Here is a 21,502-nt window from a genome sequence, read left to right on the forward strand (position 1 = left end):
GATGCACATTCCAAAAACTGTAGAAGTCACAATAAGATGTAAGGTAGAGTATGTGTTTAAAAATAATTGCTGACTTTTTAACACTTTCCAATATGGAGTCATTGGGGGTAAATTATATGGAAAGATTAATAAAATTTAGTATTTATTATGGTCTCTTAATGAATTTATTATCAGAATTTGGGGAAAGCTACACTGGGAAAGTATTTTTCCATGTAACAATTGGAAATTAAAAAATATTCTTAAATGTTTGACAATCAATAACATGTTACACCATAAGCATTTTGGAAAGAATAACAGAATTATTGACTTAGTGAAATAACTTAGGAATTACAGTTAACAAATATAGAGAACAGTAGTTTTAGCCAAAATCATTTTAAGTATACTGTTACATATTTCACTACTGAGTTTAAGATAACACTGAGTAATTCCTTATCAATACCACTCCTTTGAACCAATTCAAAGTTACGGAATGCTTCTCAGACAATTCTTTACTTAGCCATTCTTAAGAGTTTCCACCCAAAACCTAGAGAAAAAGTAAAGAATAATAATTATAAAAGAGCCTTCCTTTCCATTGAATTAACCAGTAATTAATGCGTAAGGACAACATGTCATCTATAGGCAAGGGATTCAACATAAATAACTTAAGATATGTTCTAGGTGCATACTATAAAATGGACACATACTCAGATTGGAGGAAATGAAAGAAACCTGTGTCCATCTATAGGGAACTCAGTTCTATTTGTCCATATGTCTGTTTGAACCACTCTTCCTCCACAGACTTCCAGAACATTTCTCTTGAGGTCTTACTTCCAAAACCAAAAGGAACACATTTGGAGAATTTTGTGTACAGTGCTGGAAGGGAAATTATTCTACTTCCTTGTTTTCCCGTTGATTCTAAGTCAATGTTGTCACCAACCTAAATCATTAGATTGATTTAAGGTAATGCAACCCGGCTGTCAGCTAGCAGCAAATTGTGCCTGAGATTAACTCCTTACCTTGATTTTCTCTTATTTCCTCTAATCTCTCATTCCTTACCCTTTCTAATCCCCCATCTGTATCATTATCTCTATTTCCTCTTAAAACATGGTGACATTAGAATAAATGAGGAACTTAATGAGTGAAAGAATATAATAATAAAGGAATGTGAAAATATTAAAAACTGCTTCAAAATCCATCTTTTAAAGCAACTATTCCATGCTAAGAATATGAAAACTTTATGAATTGGAGTGCACAATTGCACATAATCGTTTACTAATAAGCCAATCTGATATTGTCCCATTTTGATAATTTTACCTTTTTTTTCCCCTGAAATAATACCTAATATTACACAGGTAGACTTTACAGCCTATAGCCAAGGGTATTTCTAAGCATAGACTATTTTAAAATGAATAAATAATGGCTTCTAATATATTCATTTTGGATGTGAGGTACTTAGAATGCAAAGAGAAATGATTTTTAAAACAGGCATTTTGGGAAAGAAAGAAGGAATTTGACAGTTGAACGTTTTATTAGTGGTGATTCAGAAACTTTTGAGAGTTGAAGGGACAAGTAGCTTTTTAAATAGAAACATATTAGGGGGGAAAAACAAATGCTCTCTCCAGCCAGTGCCATAAAAATCAGGATATTGTAATTTCTACATACTCATTCAACTTGGTTCATTTCACCTGAAGAGACATCACTTCAGAGTTTTGAGAGTGTTAAGCAGTGTTCAATTAATGACAACCATCTGTATTAAAGATTCTAGAATATACTTTAAAGTAATCATATTGCCATTCCAAATAAATATTATGTTCCCTGCAAAAGAACCTCATTTCTGGTCTCATTACTGAACATTAGCTGTAGGGAAAGAAATAATGAAGTGTACGACTTGGAGTCTCTGACGTGAGGTTTTAAAAGACATTTAAATCGTGCGTACGAAAAGGCAAATGTGGCAGGGAAGTAGTTCACGTTAACGTTTCAAAAACCTAGTGCACCACTGCAACCACAAATACCGGTAAAACACAAAGCAAAACAAAACCTGAAGCAAGGACTCTACAGGCGGCGTGCTGACAGTTTGCTGCACACATGTGAGCAAACGAAACAGCCCTGTGCCGACGGAGAATTTAACATAATGCATTATTTAGCTTGCTCTCCCAACACAAAAATTATACATTTAAAACGGTGCATAATTATTCCCATCAAAATTTACTTGCACTCTCTCTGGTATCAAAAGGGAGTGGAAAGGCCATTTGCAGAAAGAGGAGGAGTTGAGCCGTCCCAAGGTGGAGCTGTCTCTTGTGTTAAATGACACTGGCTGAGTAAAGCGCTCAGGGCTTAAAGGCTGAGTCAAAAGCCAAGAAGTCTCTTTATTGACGCCTACCTCCCAGCCCCTGGCAATCTGACTAATAACAAACTGAGCTAACAAGAAAGACTAGAAAGGGAGGCAAGGGAACACTGCTGCAGCTTGGATCTACAAACTAAGAAAGCAAGAGTGATCAATCCCAGCTCTGGGAAACATCTTGTTTATTTACTGCATTCCGCAGCTTGCAAATGGTTAACTATATGCAAAAAAAAGTCAGCATAGCTGTGAAGTATGCCGTGAATTTTAATTGGGGAGAAAAGGCAACTGCTTCAGGATGATCTAGTATGCACTCGGTCTGAAATATTTTCAATGAACTGCTCAGCGTTTAGTCTTTGAGCAGAGCTTTTTAACTTTATGAAGCAAAGGGACCTGCCAAAAAGTGATATTTGAGAGGAAAGTACGTGGCGGCTGGTGTTTCTTTTTTAATAAAGAAACTGAATTTACTTTGACCATCTCTTCCAGCTGTGCATTGCAGATAACGTCAGGAAGAGTTTCTGCTTTACAGGTAAGATGAATGTTTCCAGGCTTTTCTAGTACCTATCTTTGCATTGTCTTAAAGTGATGGAATTTGTACGTTTGCCCTTTTAAAAAAATAACTTAGCATTAAAAGCTATCCAGTTTCATTCTTACTCATTGGCACCACTAAGGCTGTAGCAGATGCCTGTTTTCTCTGAGCAGCAGACAGTCCAACAGCTGGCTCGCCAGAGGAACAAATAAAATAAGATGCCACTGTATCTTGCATAGCATCCAGTTTGTTATTGGAAATTGTATCTGTGTGCTTTCTGAAGGAAAGATCACTTCCAAACACCATTGCTGAATTTAAAATATAAGCAGAATGTTAAAAGATTCTTGGTATTTTGTATGCTATTTTTATTATTTCCTGGCTGGAAAATATATATTTTCTGAAAATATGTAAACAGAGATTTTTGACCTCTTTCACATAAGATCAGATGTTACCCATACGGAACCCGTCTTGAAATTTGTGTGCATTTCTGAAAAGATATGAAACTGTTCCCTAGGACATTTTGAAGAACATAAGATGAATATAAGATTAAAACAGTAACTAGAGGTTGTCATCTGGAAGTTATTTACTATTTTCTCAAGATGCTGTGTCTGGTGAAATGAATCATATTCTTTCTTAGTAATCTATGAAGAAGTACTTTAGTGTTTGTGGAAGCTAATCCACAAGTTGAAGGCTCCAACTACAAGCTGTTGGGTTCTAAACATAGACTCAGAGCTGTTTGAAAATCAATTTCCCTGTGGAAAAATTTAGTCTGCTAACTTTTCCTTTATATGGAAAGGCACTCTACTGTTTTATTTCTTTAGTTGCCTTTTACCATTCAGAAACTTCATGCTCTACATGTTTTCAATAAAACCAAGTATTTTCATGGGATTAGTTTTTTCCAGAATTATTGATTGGTTTTGGGATGTTCTATCTGTTCTGTTGCACCTATCTGATTGTGAACTTTAGGTAGATTCAAAGGTACTGTTCACATTGCATTAAAAAATAAATGAAAGCAGGTACCACTTGGAAAAGTTGAAGCGTTTTGAGATATGGTGTTTATTTATCTTTCAATATAATTTCTATAAATTTAAGGTACACTAAAGAAAAGAAATGCAATTAAATACATTGGAGTTATATGTATTTATCTTGTCACTGCTGTCATCTCAGACTTAGAATCTTTCTAAAGAATTGCTATTTCAGATCCATTTCTTAAATTTTTAACGAGTTGGAATATGTGATGTTGTTATCCTGAACTGTCACTTTTTTATTCAGCAAATTAGAGGTACCCTCAAATGTTTGAGTATAGTGCAGTTTGTTTTAGAGCTTACTGTGGCTTTAAGCCTTATAATAAAGGAGGTCCATTGCTTAATTATATGATGACATTCTGTGCCCTAAAGCCAGTTTCAAGACCTCATTAGAAAGTCATTTGCTTGAAGTTTATGTGAGGCATTGTTTATTCTTTTATAATAGCTGGAAATGTGTTTTAAAGCTGTTTTCTTCTTTAGGTATATATTAACCTTATTCATAAAAGGATTTAAAAGCAGCAGGAAATATCCTACTTTTAGAAATTCAGTAGAAAGTGTGACAAGTGAAATTTTAACAGGCACTCTTAACCATATATATCTAATACTATCAAACTTACACAAACTGCCCTAGACAGCACAGTTAAAATGAAATTCTTTTTATAGTGATCTCCTTTCTTACATGGTCAGAGACTTATTTTCCTCACGGTTTTTAAATAAGATAATAAAATTAATAAGTATGGAGCCCAAATCAAAGCAGGTTAAAACACAGATACAATTATTAGATAGTATATTGTGACATGCAGTTCAAAAATTAAATAAATAAAGGAAATGCATTATGTATGTATGTGTGCAAACATAGATACATATATATTTTTCTAACTTTTTCTAACATTTTTGCATTCCCTACTTTTTTCTCTGCTTCTGGCTAATATCACATATTTGTTTTATACTGTAATCCTTCAACCTTAGAGTCATCAACTTTGTGGTTAAAAAAGAAAAAAAAGGAATCAGGGTCTTTGCAAACATACACCTCTGTACCATATCGAGGTATCAATAGTCCCTTAAGCAGCAACTCTCTCATCTTTTAAAATGCAGCTTATTTGGAAAATGTGAACACCATTGATGATACAATATTTTAAATTCTCCTTGACCTAAAGTTTACATTTTTGTCACAGTACAAGTTAAAAGTGAACAAAACATGCTTGTCATAGTATTAGAAAAAAATAAGAGAAAATGCAAATGTAGTAAGGTATTCATATGTTCCAAGTAATTAATATTTTTTGTTGTTTTTAGAGGAAACCCTATTATTTTGTAATCACCAGGTTCATCTCTTCCCTACTTCTGCCCACTGAAGTACATTGCTGTTGCCTTTTGTTTTACAGAATCAGATTTCATCACATGACAACATGAAGCTGTGGTTTCATCTCTTATATTCATCTCTCCTCACCTGTATATCTTCACAGTCCCAATCGCCGATGTCCTCAGCCAGAGGTTCTTGTGACTCTCTTTGCAATTGTGAGGAAAAAGACGGTGCAATGCTAATCAACTGTGAAGAAAAAGGTATCAAGAAGTTATCCCAAATAAGTGTGCCACCATCACGACCTTTCCACCTAAATTTATTAAATAATGGCTTGACAATGCTTCACACGAATGACTTTTCTGGGCTTACCAACGCTATCTCAATACACCTTGGATTTAACAATATTGCAGATATTGAGACTGGTGCATTTAATGGTCTTGGCCTTCTTAAGCAACTTCATATCAATCACAATTCCTTAGAAATTCTTAAAGAGGATACCTTCCATGGATTGGAAAACCTGGAATTCCTACAAGCAGATAACAATTTCATTACAGTGATTGAACCAAGTGCCTTTAGCAAGCTCCACAGACTTAAAGTGTTAATTTTAAATGACAACGCTATTGAGAGTCTTCCTCCAAACATATTTCGGTTCGTTCCTTTAACCCATCTAGATCTTCGTGGAAATCAATTGCAAACATTGCCTTATGTTGGTTTTTTAGAACACATTGGCCGGATATTGGATCTCCAGTTGGAGGACAACAAGTGGGCTTGCAACTGTGACTTATTAGAGCTAAAAACTTGGTTGGAAAACATGCCTCCACAATCTGTAATTGGTGATGTTGTGTGCAACAGCCCTCCATTTTTCAAAGGAAGTGTACTAAGCAGACTGAAAAAGGAATCAATTTGCCCCACTCCCCCAGTGTATGAAGAACACGAGGATCCTTCAGGGTCATTACATCTGGCAGTAACGTCTTCAATAAGTGAGAGTCACATGTCAACCAAGACCACACCCCTTTTGAAACCAGCCACCAAAGCACCAGTTTTGATACCCTATATTACAAAGCCATTCACTCAACTTCCAGGACCCTACTGTCCTATTCCCTGTAACTGCAAAGTACTGTCGCCATCAGGACTTCTAATACACTGTCAAGAGCGCAATATTGAAAGCTTATCAGATCTAAAGCCTCCTCCACAAAACCCTAGAAAGCTTGTTCTAGCAGGGAATATTATCCATACATTAGTGAAGTCTGATCTAGCGGAGTACTTCACTTTGGAAATGCTTCACCTGGGAAACAATCGTATTGAGGTTCTTGAGGAAGGATCCTTTATGAATCTAACAAGATTGCAAAAGCTCTATCTAAATGGTAACCATCTGACCAAATTAAGTAGAGGCATGTTCCTTGGTCTCCACAATCTTGAGTATTTGTATCTTGAATACAATGCAGTTAAGGAACTATTGCCAGGAACCTTTAACCCAATGCCTAAACTTAAAGTCCTCTATTTAAATAATAACCTCCTACAAGTTTTGCCACCACATATTTTTTCAGGGGTTTCCCTAACGAGGATAAACCTTAAAGCAAACCAGTTTACCCATCTCCCTGTAAGTAATATCTTGGATGACCTTGATTTATTGACTCAGATCGACCTTGAGGACAATCCCTGGGATTGCTCCTGTGACCTGGTTGGATTGCAACAGTGGCTACAAAAACTGAGTAAGAACACAATAACAGATGACATCCTCTGCACTTCTCCAGAGCACCTGGACAAAAAGGAATTGAAAGCACTAACTAGTGAACTCCTTTGCCCAGGTTTAGTCAACAACCCATCCCTGCCAACTCAAACTAGTTACATAATTGTCAGTACTCCTACAACCACAACTACAGCCGATACTATTTTAAGATCACTTACTGATGCTGTACCACTGTCTGTTCTAATACTAGGGCTGCTGATCGTGTTCATAACCATTGTGTTCTGTGCTGCAGGGATAGTGGTTCTTGTTCTCCACCGCAGGAGAAGATACAAAAAGAAACAAGCAGATGAACAGATGAGAGACAACAGTCCAGTCCATCTTCAATACAGTATGTATGGCCATAAAACAACTCACCACACTGCTGAAAGACCCACAGCATCACTCTATGAGCAGCACATGGTGAGTCCCATGGTTCATGTCTATAGAAGTCCATCCTTTGGCCCAAAACATTTGGAAGAGGAAGAAGAAAGGAATGAAAAAGACGGAAGTGAGGCGAAACATCTTCAAAGAAGTCTTTTAGAAAGGGAAAATCATTCACCACTCACAGGGTCAAATGTGAAATACAAAACCACAGACCAATCAACTGAATTTTTATCCTTTCAGGATGCCAGTTCATTATATAGGAATATTTTAGAGAAAGAAAGAGAACTTCAGCAGCTGGGAATCACAGAATACCTAAGGAAGAACATTGCTCAACTGCAGCCTGATATGGAAGTACATTATCCTGGAGCCCATGAAGAGTTAAAGTTAATGGAGACCTTAATGTACTCAAGGCCAAGGAAGGTATTAGTGGAACAGACTAAAAATGAGTATTTTGAGCTTAAAGCTAATTTACATGCTGAACCTGACTACTTAGAAGTCTTGGAGCAGCAAACATAGATGGAGAGATCGAGGGCTTTTGCAGAAATGCTGTGATTCTGTCTTAAGTCCAATCCTTGTAAATAAGTGCCTTACATGTGTGTGTCATCAATCAGAACTAAAGCACAGCAGTAATCCTATGGGAAAAAAAGAAGAAAAAGAAACTCAGGGATCATTGGGAGAAGCCATTGCATTTTCTTCAGGCAATTTTGCCTGCCCCTAATAAATTAATAAATTAATCCTTGTATGTAAATCATCCAAGGATTATAGTAATATTTCTCCATATACTTAAAAGTGTTTCAGAAAAGACCTGTTGCACATCTAAAAGGGTTGAGTATTTAAGTAACACTTATTTTATTGAATTACTTTACCAGTGGATGAAATAAAATTGGGTTTTGTCACTTAAAAGTTATACCTGTATATGTAATTATAATATGTAAGGAATATATTGTTTATATAATCAGCATATACCACAAAAATGTATATTGTCAGATACACCTAATTTTCTTGCAATAAAGGCAAAAGGAACTGGAATTTTAAAATTATGACTAATAATAGTAAAGAAAAAAAAATAGGATGTGGAATTATATAGGTTATGAGTGACCCAAAACTGAGTATTTGAGGGTTAGAAAAATGTCACTGCTATGCTTTCTGAATTTAAAAATAAGAGTCATTAATAGTTCAGGTGATGAATAAGCAAAGTTTTTGGTTTTTCTACACATTTTTGTGTGGACAATCTTATCGTCAATGCTGCTGTGAACTAAGGTATGTCATTTGTGCTCAAACTTTGATTCTTGTTCTTGGGATATTTTTAAAATGCTACTGATATTCAACTGTAAATATGATTAGTGCATAAATTAAGTTTGGTTTCTTTCATAGCATTAATCCTTTGTAAATTTGAATGACCATGATAGAAATAAGTTTCTTGTGGCAAGTAATAATTCACAGGTATAAAACAAATAGGAAAAATCGTGTTTTTAAAACATTTTATTAATGTAAACTGGTAGTTGCCATAAATTAGTAGCAAAAGGCACGTCTAAGGGTAGGTGGTTTAAGTTGCCTCAAGAGTGGGACAATGTAGCTTTATTTTACAAGAAAGTATAGCTAGATTTCTATGAACTATTTATTCTGTACAGTTTTGTATATTTTTGGTTCACAAAGGTAATTATTCTTGGGTGCCTTTCAAGAAAATTAAAAATACTGCTCACTACAATAAAAATAAAATGAAAACTCTCTTTTTAAATGAATTTTCTTCAGTTAGTCTGATCTGTAATTCAATCAATTCAGGATTAACACACACATGCACGCATTTGTGCACATGCACGAGAAGGAGATTTCTGTTTGTTACACACACAGAAACATCTTGTTCACCATCTGCAAAAAGGTCATTCAGTGTCTGGGTATGATTGACACAGAATCGAACCTAAATCTGACCAGTAGGTCTCCCTTTCCAGCAAATCCTTTTCCCACTCAAAACAAATGAAAGGGATTTATTTTTCTTCTTTCTGATTATACAATCAATGATACAGCAGATTTTCACAAGGCAAAATAGAATTAATCAAAGTGATCTAGCTCTGTTTCTGAACACCACGCAGATCCATGCACAGGGTTGGGAAGGAACACATTTCAGATTAGAAAGGACTTTCTTTAATTTACTTAATACTATTTTACTGATTCCTGAATGTTCTATTAAATGTTTTGGTTTTCAACACTCAACTGTCTGGAATACTAGCAAATCATATATTATTTTCTTGATTTTGAATAAGAAGCCTTTCTGTTGATAAAAACAGTAGGGGTCTGTGCTGCCTGGGATGAAGACTAATTATGTGTCTATTATGAAGTCATATCACTAGGTTTTCTTTTAAATCATTGCATATATTAATAGAAAACAATTAATAATTATGTATTAAAAGGTTGAAAACCTAAATTTCTCCATTAATGCCCAAGGTTGGAAAGAACAAAGATGAGAATTTTTTTAAAGTTACACTTACTAAGGGAAAATCTGGGTGCACATGGGTTGCTATATATATTTATCCACTAAAACATTTCAGCACAGTCATGAATAATAAATATTTCAAAACATGATTTTAAAAGTTACATTCTAAAAAGAAGAACAAAGTGGGAACAGGTTTCATGTTATTACACTTCTCCTATTCACTGGGTAGTATCTGCCAGTATTTTCTGATTCCAATCAAGTACACAGAGGAATTAGAAAGACTTAAGAAATTCCCATGCCTGGAGGACCCTTGGAATGGGTCCATGAATTCAGACAGAGACATGTCCTCAGGAATGTTCTTCTCTTTTGGGTGGAGGAATTTTTTTATTTTAATCTTTATTCATGGTTAATCTCCTAAAGTAATAGTATTCATTCTTCAACTTATCTCAAGATGGAAGAGAGTCATTTATGAAGTCATGTAAATATATCCTTCAAATTAAATATAACTGCAAAACTAAAATTCTATGGGAATCCAATTACAATTTGTAATGATGTAGAAATCATTATGGCTTCCAAAGGGTAACAAATTTTAAAGGCTTAAATGTTTCATTCATGATGGAATCTTTCTTGGAAATTTGCTTCCCTATTAGAAGTAGTTGAGAGTTGAAAAACCTAGTGATGGTCTCTAATTCTTATGGGTTTTGCGACCTGTGATAATCACTCAGAACTTTGATGATTTTATCTGCATTTTCTATTTCTTCTCTCTCTCACTAACAACAAATTTTTATTATAGTCTCTGTTAGAGTCTTTACTTAAGTGGCCAATGCAGTTTCCTTCTTCAACTAATTGTTAGACTCAGAGTCCCAAGTCTGAATTCAGTATCCCCAGCCTTATTCCAGTGTACTTAGGCATTCTAACAAAAAAACAAACAAATTTGTAATTATCAATCAATCAAGTTTTTTCTTGATTGATTTATATTTTGCTCATTGCATATCAGTACAAGTTCTGATTCATGTCTGAATCATAAATTTTTGTAGTATAGCAATATTAGTGTTTAACCATACCAGATCAAGACTTATTTATTTGCTTATTTATTTACTTATTGATTTACAGATTTATTTTTTTGAGAGAGTGAGAGAGCGAGCACATAAGTAGGATGGGCAGAGGAAGAAGGAGAGAGAATCTGAAGAAGACTCCATGTTAAGTCAAAAGTCTGATGTAGGGCTTGATCTCAGAACCCTGAGATCACAATCTTGAGATCATGATTTGAGCCAAAACCAAGAGCCAGATGCTGAACCGACTGTGCCACCCAGGTGCACGCAGATCAAGAGTTTTTAATTCCATTAGATATAGATTGTATTCATCCTTATTTAACAAATCATTTGTCACTAAATTAGCATGAAAAAACTTACTGATAGATATATGAACATGTTCTTCAGATAATCATCCATTGATCTCCATACTAGGATGGGAATTTTACAATACATATAAGAAAGGATTGTATCAATGATGCTGGTTCTTCTTGAATAAATCTCTTATACAATGAGGGAAGAAAGCCTGCCTTTGCTGCTCTAATAATAAGCAAACTGAAGTAGCAGCTAAATGGCCTTTGAGCTGCCTTGATGCTTTCACCCAATTTAAAGGGCTTAGGGTTTGATCTGGGATTGGAAAAATGTGATATGAGTGCCCCCTTGTCATCAGAATTCAACTTTAAAAAATATAAGAAATAAAATAAATTAGAGTCTTAATATACATGTAATTTATTTTTTACTTTTTTATTTCCTAAGTTATTTTGTTATTTTGTTTTTGTTTTTGTTGTTGTTTTTTTTTAAGATTATTTATTTATTTATTTGACAGACAGAGATCACAAGTAGGCAGAGAGGCAGGCAGACAGAGAACAGCGGCAGCAGAGCTTGATCCCAAGACCCTGGGATCATGACCTGAGCTGAAGGCAGAGGCTTTAACCCACTGAGCCACCCGGGTGACCCTATTTTGTATTTTATTTTTCTATGATAACTAATGTATAATCAAAGTATTTCTTAAAAATAAGTATTTCTAAAGTAAGATGGATGCTACTAGCTTCCAGAATTGTTTGACATTAAACATTTTTTAAAAAAATATACACAAACACAAACATAAAAATATCTAAAGAAAGTTCAGCAAATTGACCATAAAGAAGACTTTCTATATAATTATAATTGGAGACTATTCTCTACGTGAAAAGAAAATTATCCATGTGCATAAAATGTTATTTGGGAAGAGAGGTTTAGATCTCCCAGTAATTAAGAATGTTTCTATGATGAATTTAAGGATTCCTCTCTATTCTTTTCAAAGAACATTTTTGTGAAACAGGCATAAATGGCTACAGTTTTCTTTTTGAGGAGATGGAGTATTATAAAAGCTTGTTCTTGATAAGAAAGGAGACAATTACAAGTCCGTCTCAGGAGGAATGATCTGATGTATCTGGGCACCCATAATCAAGAATGATCTCATTAATAGGAATACATAAGTGATTAAAAATACAATGTTCCTGTTTGCATTTTTAATTCCATACATCCTGAAACAGATACTTGCCCAAACATTCCCTGAATTTTATAACCATGACAATGTCTCAAATTAAAACTTGGATATATCCGTTTATTCTTAAATTATAATGAGTTATATTATTAAAATTATATTGTTTAGTGACTTTCCTTATTATACGGAATATACACCAGTATCTGTTTTACAGAACACAACTAGATTTTAAAAGCTAAATTTATGTTGATTATATATACATTTATTCTTATGTATACATAACGTAGAGAAGATGGCCAGATGTCGAATTCTTTTCTAGCTGAAAGTATAATCAAATAGACAAGTACTCTGTTAGTAAATTTCTTACAGCAGATTAGTGAATGAAGGATAGAAACAATTCAAAACAACAAATTGCACACACACAACACACATTCATATATTTCCAATAAAAATAACTTAAAATTATGCACTTTTAAAATAAAGTACTTTTTGTCCCATAATTTTAAGACTCAGAAAACAGAAGACCTGACCTTCCACAAATAGTTACTGCCTCCTACATATCTTAGATTCCATCAGCTAGAAAATTAGTTATCTGGGGGTAAGTAAGATATTTTGACTTACTTATTTAGTATAAAATCTCTGGTCATTTAATTGTCCTGTCATCATATTTGGTGATTTAGATGGACTTGAACAGATGCTACACACAAAATAAATTCTTTTCTTGTCCAAATTAATGCACCAATTTTAAGTTCAGTGTTACCAGTGATGAAATCACCATAAGTGAATGAAAGTTAAATATATCTTCATCCCTTTACTCGGTGGCATGAGCAATCCAAAGACAAAGAAACCCTCACTACTATATTTTATGATTCATAACTGCCAGAAGTTAATATAGCAATACATGGTAGAATAAGAAAGTTATCAATGGAGTTCAGAGAAGTCATGATTATAGAAGAAAACGATCAGTTTAAATGATACATATGATTTCATCAATTAAGATTTTCATAGGCACACTTTCGGCCTCTTCTTAGCATTCTGAAGTACTTTGCCTTAAGAGATTTATTTATTTGAGGACTTATATATTTGAGGAAGACATTATATTATGATACAGCAAACAGTATTCTCAGATATCAGCCCATCATAAACTTTCAGAGCTTATCTATTTTTTCAGTTTTTACAAATAAAGGAGTTAGAAGATTCGTCTTGCATTATGTAACTAGCAAAAGTAACAGGATTAGAATTGGAACTCTGTCTTATTGTTATTGCTGTTATTTTATTGTGTTCTGTTTTATTAGGAAGGCAGTGGTCTTCACCAGACTTCCTGTCATAACCATGAATATTCATAGGCCATATGGAGACACAGAGAATGTATGTCTTTCCTTCCATATGTGGGAAGGACACTCTTTCCCTAAACATTTTATTGAAAGAAAAATCAGACATATCAGTAACATTAGACATATATTAAAGTAACTGTAGATTGTTGAAGATGAAAAATAAGCACAATCTAGGTACAGCTAGAAAAATCCTAAATGACTTAGTATGATGAACAACATATTACACCTGGTAGACAGAAAATCATTATGTAGGGTTTTTTTTTTTCAAATTCAGAATAAGTAATCACTATTTATCAATAGTCTACATTTTTAAAAAATGATTTAATAAGAATTTTATTTCTACTTCATAGAATCAAACATTGGCAAAGACAATACACATAGTTCTCATGCTATATTGTGTTAATTAAAAACTTCATGTATAAACATGTAATTTAAATGTTGTTAGAATTACCTTACACATAGGGATTATGGTGTCAGATATTTTTATTTTTCCATTTTTAAAACCTCTGCCATGACTTCATTCTCTTGGTATTGCTTGTAAGTTAAATGAAGATCATCATTTCAGTGAATAGATCATTTGAATCCCAGAGAAAAGCTTTATAATGTGATGATTTTTTTTTCTTTTTAAATAAACTTAACTCTTAGGGAATTTTTAGCTTCACCACAAAATGGATCAGAAAATATAGTTTCCACATACCTCCTGGCTCCACAGAAGCCCAGCCACCCCTGCTACCAACATTCCCTACTCGAGTGGTACAGTTATTGCAGTTGGTGAGTTGGCTGTTTGATAATTACCACTCAAACTCACTGTGGATGCACTGAATTCTAAAAATTTTGACAAATATATAATGACATGTAACCATCAGTATAATGATATGTATCCAACATTATAATAACACAGTGCCTATTTTCACTTCTCTAAAAATCCTTTGCTTTGTCTAATTTTCTGCCCCAACAATCACTGATCTATTTACTGTCTTCATCCATAGTTTTGCCTTTTCCAGAAAGTCATAGAATTGAAATCATATGGTATGCAGCATTTTCAGATTACCTTCTTTCATTTAGTAGTATGCATTTAAGTTTCCTCCATGGCTTTCCATGCCTTGATACCTTATTTCTTTTTAGTGCTAAATTATATTTCATTATCTAGATATACCACAGTTTGTTTATCCATTTCCCTGTTGAAGGACATTATGGTTTTCCAAGTTTTGGCAATTATGAATAAAGCTGCTTTAACATATATATGCTGGTTTTATGTGAATGTAAGTTTTCTACTCATTGGGGTAATTACCAAAGAGCACAGTTGTTGGATCATATAATAAGATTTGTTTAGTTTTGTAAGAAACTGCCAAATTGTCTTCCAAAGTGGCTATATCCTATTGCATTCTCGTCAGCAACAAGAGTTTCAGTTGTTCCACATCCTCCCCAATATCTGGTGTTGTGAATGTTCAGGTTTTGCCCATTCTAATAGTTGTGTAGTGGCATCTCATTATTGTTTTAATTTGCATTTCCCTGATGACATATGATGTAAAGCATGTTATAATGTATATTTTTCATCTTTATATCTTCTTTGGTGGGGTGCCTATTAAGTTCTTTGACATATTTTTAAGCAGGTTCTTTTCTTATTGTTGAGTTTTAAGAGTTTTCTGTATATCTTAGATAACACATCTTAATCAGATATGTTTTTCTTTTCTTTCTTTTTCTTTCTTTTTTTTCCCCTAGTCTGTGGCTTGTCTTTTCATTCTCTTGAGAGTATATTTTACAGAGAAGAAGTTTTTAATTTTAATGAAACCTAGTTTATCAATTTGTTTTATAGATCATCCTTTTGACGGTATCAATAAAGTCATCATTATATTTCAGGTCCCCGGATTTTGTCTTGTTACCTTCTAGCAGTTTTATAGTTTTGAGTTTTATATTTAGGCCTATCATACATTTTGAGTTACTTTTTGTGAAGGGCGTAATGTCTAAATCTAGATTCTTTTTTTTTTTTTTTCATGTGGATGTCTATTTTTTTTTAAAGACATTATGGTGGATTTAAAAATCACATACAATTTAAAGTTTCTTTATTTACAATGTAATTCATGTTAGTCTTTATATTTAACATTTGAGTACCATTAATATTATGCATTATTTCATGTATGAGAGAGCATAACATTTAAGAAAGAAAAATGCCAAGTTATAAAGATTATTATCACTGGGTCTAAATTACCTGAAGCTATAGGAGTGTTGAATGTGGACGTAAAACTAAGCTTAACAGTAATTTTCTTAGCAGTGGTCTTTTAGACTGCATTTTAGAAGATCTGCATTGTACACACAACTTTATATAAATGATAAAGTTATCTAAAATTTGGTGTTTACCGACCAGACACCTATACCCAGCTGTATGTGCTATGTGTACAGTCAGTTTAACCCTCATACAAAACCTGCAGGTAATGCTATTACCCCCATTCTACCTATAACTGAATGAGGTTCACAAAGATATGTGACCAGAATGAAACTTATAGTAGTCCTCAAGAACAGATTTCCCTGACTTTGATCATTCCAGCTTCTACTGTCTAATCATGCCTCATCTCACAGTGATCTTAGGAAAACCTTCAAATGGGATACCAAATCATTTGAATGGGTTAAACACTACATTGTTCACATTTGTAAAGACATCCTTTCATAACATTTATCATATATTGTGTTTTTTTTTAAAGATTTTATTTATTTATTTGACAGAGAGAGATCACAAGTAGGCAGAGAGAGAGGAGGAAGCAGGCTCCCTGCTGAGCAGAGAGCCTGATGCGGGACTTGATCCCAGGACTCTGAGATCGTGACCTGAGCCGAAGGCAGTGGCTTAACCAATGAGCCACCCAGGCACCCTATCATATACTGTTTTAATTTTGAATATGTTCATTTAACTTCTACTCAGGCCTTAAACTTATCAATATACATAGTAATCTTTGATATTTGAGAGATCCGAAGTCTCCATATGTTTGTTTACACTTTATTTAATTTCAAAAAGAAGTATTGAAAAATGCACGTATTTCAGTCCCTGGTGAATCACTTCAATAAAGATTCTTCGACATTTAAATTTTCAACATTATTATTATGAAATCTATGAGAACACAGTAATAAATTTGCCTTATTTTAAAAGTTTGATTATTGAAGGTAATTAAGAATAAACAACAAAGTCTACTTTATAATGAAAAGCTTGGTTTTCATTTATAAAATCTATTTCCTTAATTCTTTTGGATCTTTAACTCAATTCTCTGTTTCCTTTTTCTGCAAAAACACATTCATAAGCCTACTCTAGGCAACGCTCATACACCTTCATTAAGAAGGAGGTCATGTTTTCTCAACCTGCCCCATATTATGCTGTCACATATTTATTATGTCTTCTATGCTGTGGATTAGCAGCCAAAGCCATGCAAGTCTTGCATAACATACCTGCTGGTTATAAGAGTATGCAGGCCAAGCTCCACCTCCATAGCCCCTCCCACATACATTGTAAAAGTACATTCTCTGCTGCGCCTGGGTGGCTCATGGGTTGAAGCCTCTGCTTTCGGCTTAGGTCATAATCCCAGGGTTCTGGGATCAAGGCCCACATCGGGCTCTCTGCTCAGCAGGGAGCCTGCTTCCTCTTCTCTCTCTGCCTGCCTCTCTGCCTATCTGTGATCTCTGTCTGTCAAATAAATAAACAAAATCTTAAAAAAAAGTACATTCTCTGCCACTTTCAGAAGGCTATGTCTTTCATTCATCATCTGCCTTGGAAGATGTAGGAATACTAACTTACCTGTCTAATATCCCATGGCAATTTCAGCAACCTCAAGAAACAATTCTTAAGTGGTATTAAAAACAAAAATGGAATACAATTTACAGAGACCAGTTTGTAAAAGGTTATAACTAGAGGATGAAAAGAGGGAGGCTGAGAATTGGATAAAGGTGGTCATTTGGTTCCTGCCTCCTTGGTCTTCCTTGGTATTCTTGGTTTTTGTCCACACCCCATGCTTCCTTTCACTTGCCCATCACGTGATCATTAACCTCCTATAGCCAGATACTTGCGAGAACTCCACAAGGAATCATACTCTGCCATCCCTTGGGCCATGCGCTCTACTCTTTTATTTTTCTCCCTAAGTATAATGACCTTTCTCTTTGAATTACTGCTGTCACTTCAAAACTAAAACAAAACAAGTTCTCTCAGTGATAGCCACACCAAGATGTGAGCATTTTAGGAGGCTTATCAATTGAAAATCATGTGAAGCTTTAATTCATGGAATTTCAGACACAATAGTAAAATAGCGATCTTCCAGAGAAGATACTTTGGAAAGAGCAAGCCATAGGCTATCTAAAATCAAATCATAAATTCAATCCCCAAATCTTACTTGACACAATTATTTAAAAAATAAATTTGTTCTGGATAATTCAATTAATAAACATGTGCTTTGTACAGCTACAATGATACTAAAGAACCATGGTTTATCAAATCTTGAAAACTTTCTGAAACCCACTCTTGTATTTTAGTATTTCATCCAATTTTTAGCTAAGGTGCTATTTCTTGTCCATCTAGATAATGGAAAAGTTCCGCTCTATAAGATGTGCCTGGATTATTGATAATTCAGTTAATTCAATTAAATATTCCTAAACTCAGAAATATTTACAAAATGACGTATCTAGCAATTTGAGTGGATGAGTACTCCAAGAACATCAAGTCTAGGGTCTACTCAAGTCAATAATTTCTCTCTGCAAAACTATGAAGATGTGATACTAGAACATCTGCTTCAGGTTCAGAAAGATATGAGTTCCAATTTGATCTCCATGATCTACTCCATAACCTTGAGCCACTTATTTAACCTATGTGAGGCAAAGTTTTTTTAATAAAGGGAATAATGGCTTGTTTTACAGAGTTGATTGTATGGTTTATTAACATAAATAGAATAAATTCTCTGCTTGTACATTTTCAGGAAAGTTTAGAGACTATTGTATAGTAGCAATGGAAAAGAGATCGGGATAAATTTAGGAAAAGCAGTTAAATTTTTTGAAATTTATATCTATTTTTACAATGAAAGAGAATAATAATCTCATAATTTAAAAATTTTTGAAGACCCATTGAAACACTCTATGTAAAAGGACTTTGAAATAATTCAGTGACATATAAATATTCATTTTTTAACTCTCATTGATAATTTACTAGCTCTAATTATTGGGAAATCCTATTAATTTTCAACTCCAATATTCCTCCCTAGCACATCTAACTCTTAACTTTATTTTCCATTCAAAGAAGATCAATTTTTCTTTTTTTATCTGTTCCTATAGTAGCCTTAACCTACAATCATTTACATAATGCCCTTTGTCATAATACTTTGCCATAATCACACTGTCAAGTACCCTTTACAATAAAAGTGACAAGTATTTTCAGGTTTTTTGTTTTTTGGGTTTTTTTTTGTTGTTATTGTTTTGTTTTGTTTTGTTTTGTTTTTACAATATACATAGTTTGGCTTCAGTACTGAAAATACATTTCTTATGAAGCATATAGCTATTTTTTACAAATTCAAATGGAACTAAGTTTAAAAATACAAGAAGTTGGGAAGTTGAAAGAAAAAATATAAAAAATGTAATTCTTATCCCTTTTTTATTCACATGGATAAGGCCACATAATTTCTTAACTTATCATCTTTACTTTAAATCAGTGTGTGTGCTTTTCTAAGTAATCCATTCTTTTTTTTTTTTTTTTTTTTAAAGATTTTATTTATTTATTTGACAGACAGAGATCACAAGTAGGCAGAGAGGCAGGCAGAGAGAGGAGGAAGCAGGCTCCCTGCTGAGCAGAGAGCCCGATGCGGGGCTCGATCCCAGGACACCGAGATCATGACCTGAGCCGAAGGCAGCGGCTTAACCACTGAGCCACCCAGGCGCCCCTCCATTCTTTTTTTTTTAATAATTTTTTATTTTTTATAAACATATATTTTTATCCCCAGGGGTACAGGTCTGTGAATCACCAGGTTTACACACTTCACAGCACTCACCAAAGTAATCCATTCTTTTAAATAAAATTTTATATTTTTTTGTTTCAGCAGGATTCAAATGATAAATATATTTCTTTGTAATCTCTCTTTTGTATATATTCAGATGGAAACCGGACAGGACACTCACAATTTGGAAAGAATATGAGAAATAAATGACAATAAAATTAGAATAATATGAGAGAAAATGTCGCTCTTCAAGATCGCCGCACTTAGTGAGTTAGAAAGGGGTATATAATAGCACTAAAGATGCTGAAGTTCTCTGCACCATAGCTTCAAGAAAGGAAGGAAGGAAGGAAGGAAGGAAGGAAATAAAAAAAGAAAGAAAGAAAGAAAGAAAGAAAGAAAGAAAGAAAGAAAGAAAAGAAAGAAAAAGGAAGGAAGGGAGGAAAAACCCTGGGAATAACTGATTTCTACAGGACAGAATATGATTTTCTTGCTAGCTCTCATATTGTTACATAATCATGGAATACAGAATCCAATAAAACAGGGAAAGTAAAATCCTAGTCTCAGCACTTCTTGGATTGACATTTAAAAAAATTAAGCATCTAGCAATAAAGTACATGCATATACATGTTGATGTATAGAAACATGTACAGTAGGGCGCCTGGGTGGCTCAGTGGGTTAAGCCGCTGCCTTCGGCTCAGGTCATGATCTCAGGGTCCTGGGATTGAGTCCCACATCGGGCTCTCTGCTCAGCAGAGAGCCTGCTTCCCTCTCTCTCTCTCTCTCTGCCTGCCTCTCCATCTACTTGTGATTTCTCTCTGTCAAATAAATAAAATCTTTAAAAAAAAAAAAAAAAAAAAAAAAAAAAGAAACATGTACAGTAATCTCAGAAGAAAGTTTCAAAATTATATCTATGCAGCTCATGGGTCCAAAACCACATTACTACTGTTGTCTAAAGGATCAAGATGAGGTAACATCCAAAACCATATCTTATAACATATCCGGATGTGATTAGACTTCAGTTTTACTACAGGATCATAGTTCACCAAACAATTTCCTATTGCTTTTGTTTAAGTTAAGACTGCCTTTTCTGTATTCCTACTACCCTCCTCTGCAGAGTTCCGGATTAAAGGGGCACACTATATTTGAGTTTCTTTAGCTGAATTTTTCCTTCTACAATACTTTTTTTTAACCCTGGAGGAATTGAAGTCTACAGGAAACTAATTACAAATGACCTTGACCTTTTCACTTGAAAATTAACTTCTCTGATAATCAGTCTTTTTGCTTTGAAATTTAGTAAAATAATAATGCAATGACACATAATTGTGTAATTAGTATTAAGTTCAAAGGAAACATGAATTGATCTAGGGATAGCTAGTGTTTCATCTCAGGGTAGTTAATCCTCTCAAAAGAATTTTTTTGTTATCTTCTCTCTAGTTCATGAGTCACACATACAGCAATAAAACATCAAACAGAATAAAAATAAAAGCATTTAGTTGTTGAAGCTTTCAAAATTTTTTGAAGATTCAATCTTTTGTGATTCAATCACAAGAAGTGTGAAGTTATTAACTGATATATGAAGATATATGAAGATCTTATTTGTAGATCTCATTAAAAGAACAATTTTTGGTTCAAAAGACTAAATGAATATAGATCAGTGTCTTAGCTGGGAAAAATGATATGTACGTAATTAACAGAGATTGCAGGGTTTTAAGGATACTTAATTTTGCAATCATTATGACAATGTTCGTTCAACATAGGAAATTTAAAAATCTAAGATAGAAAGGATAGAAATTATAGAATATATTGCTTAAATTACACAAAAGTTCTCAGTAAAGATGAAGATGGGTGTCAGGATTTCCTTTTCTCGATTCCATGGAATTTCAGAGATTTTCTATTATTGTTTCAAAAATCATTGATATCCATAATTTAAATCCCTGAATATTAAAATATTATAATATAAGGAGTCTCACAAATTGATTTTA

The 21,502-nt window shown here is 33.8% G+C and overlaps 1 protein-coding gene across 1 annotated transcript; it reads left to right on the forward strand.

Annotated features, from left to right (window-relative positions):
* Positions 1 to 2,301: 2,301 nt before the first annotated feature.
* On the forward strand, positions 2,302 to 9,009 carry SLITRK6 (SLIT and NTRK like family member 6). The gene is made up of 2 exons (XM_004754434.3): positions 2,302 to 2,846; positions 5,254 to 9,009. The coding sequence occupies exon 2, from the start codon at positions 5,278 to 5,280 to the stop codon at positions 7,798 to 7,800; it is 2,523 nt and encodes an 840-aa protein (XP_004754491.1). The 5' UTR covers positions 2,302 to 2,846; positions 5,254 to 5,277; the 3' UTR covers positions 7,801 to 9,009.
* The last annotated feature ends 12,493 nt before the right edge of the window (positions 9,010 to 21,502 follow it).

This window comes from Mustela putorius, unplaced genomic scaffold (assembly GCF_011764305.1).
Source record: "Mustela putorius furo isolate JIRA1106 unplaced genomic scaffold, ASM1176430v1.1 tig00003974_pilon_pilon_pilon, whole genome shotgun sequence".
Taxonomy (NCBI): Eukaryota; Metazoa; Chordata; class Mammalia; order Carnivora; family Mustelidae; genus Mustela; species Mustela putorius.

What these genes read in the sequence shown, in the direction of transcription:
- SLITRK6 (XM_004754434.3), top strand. Translation starts at nt 5,278, where the DNA reads ATGAAGCTGTGGTTTCATCTCTTATATTCATCTCTCCTCACCTGTATA.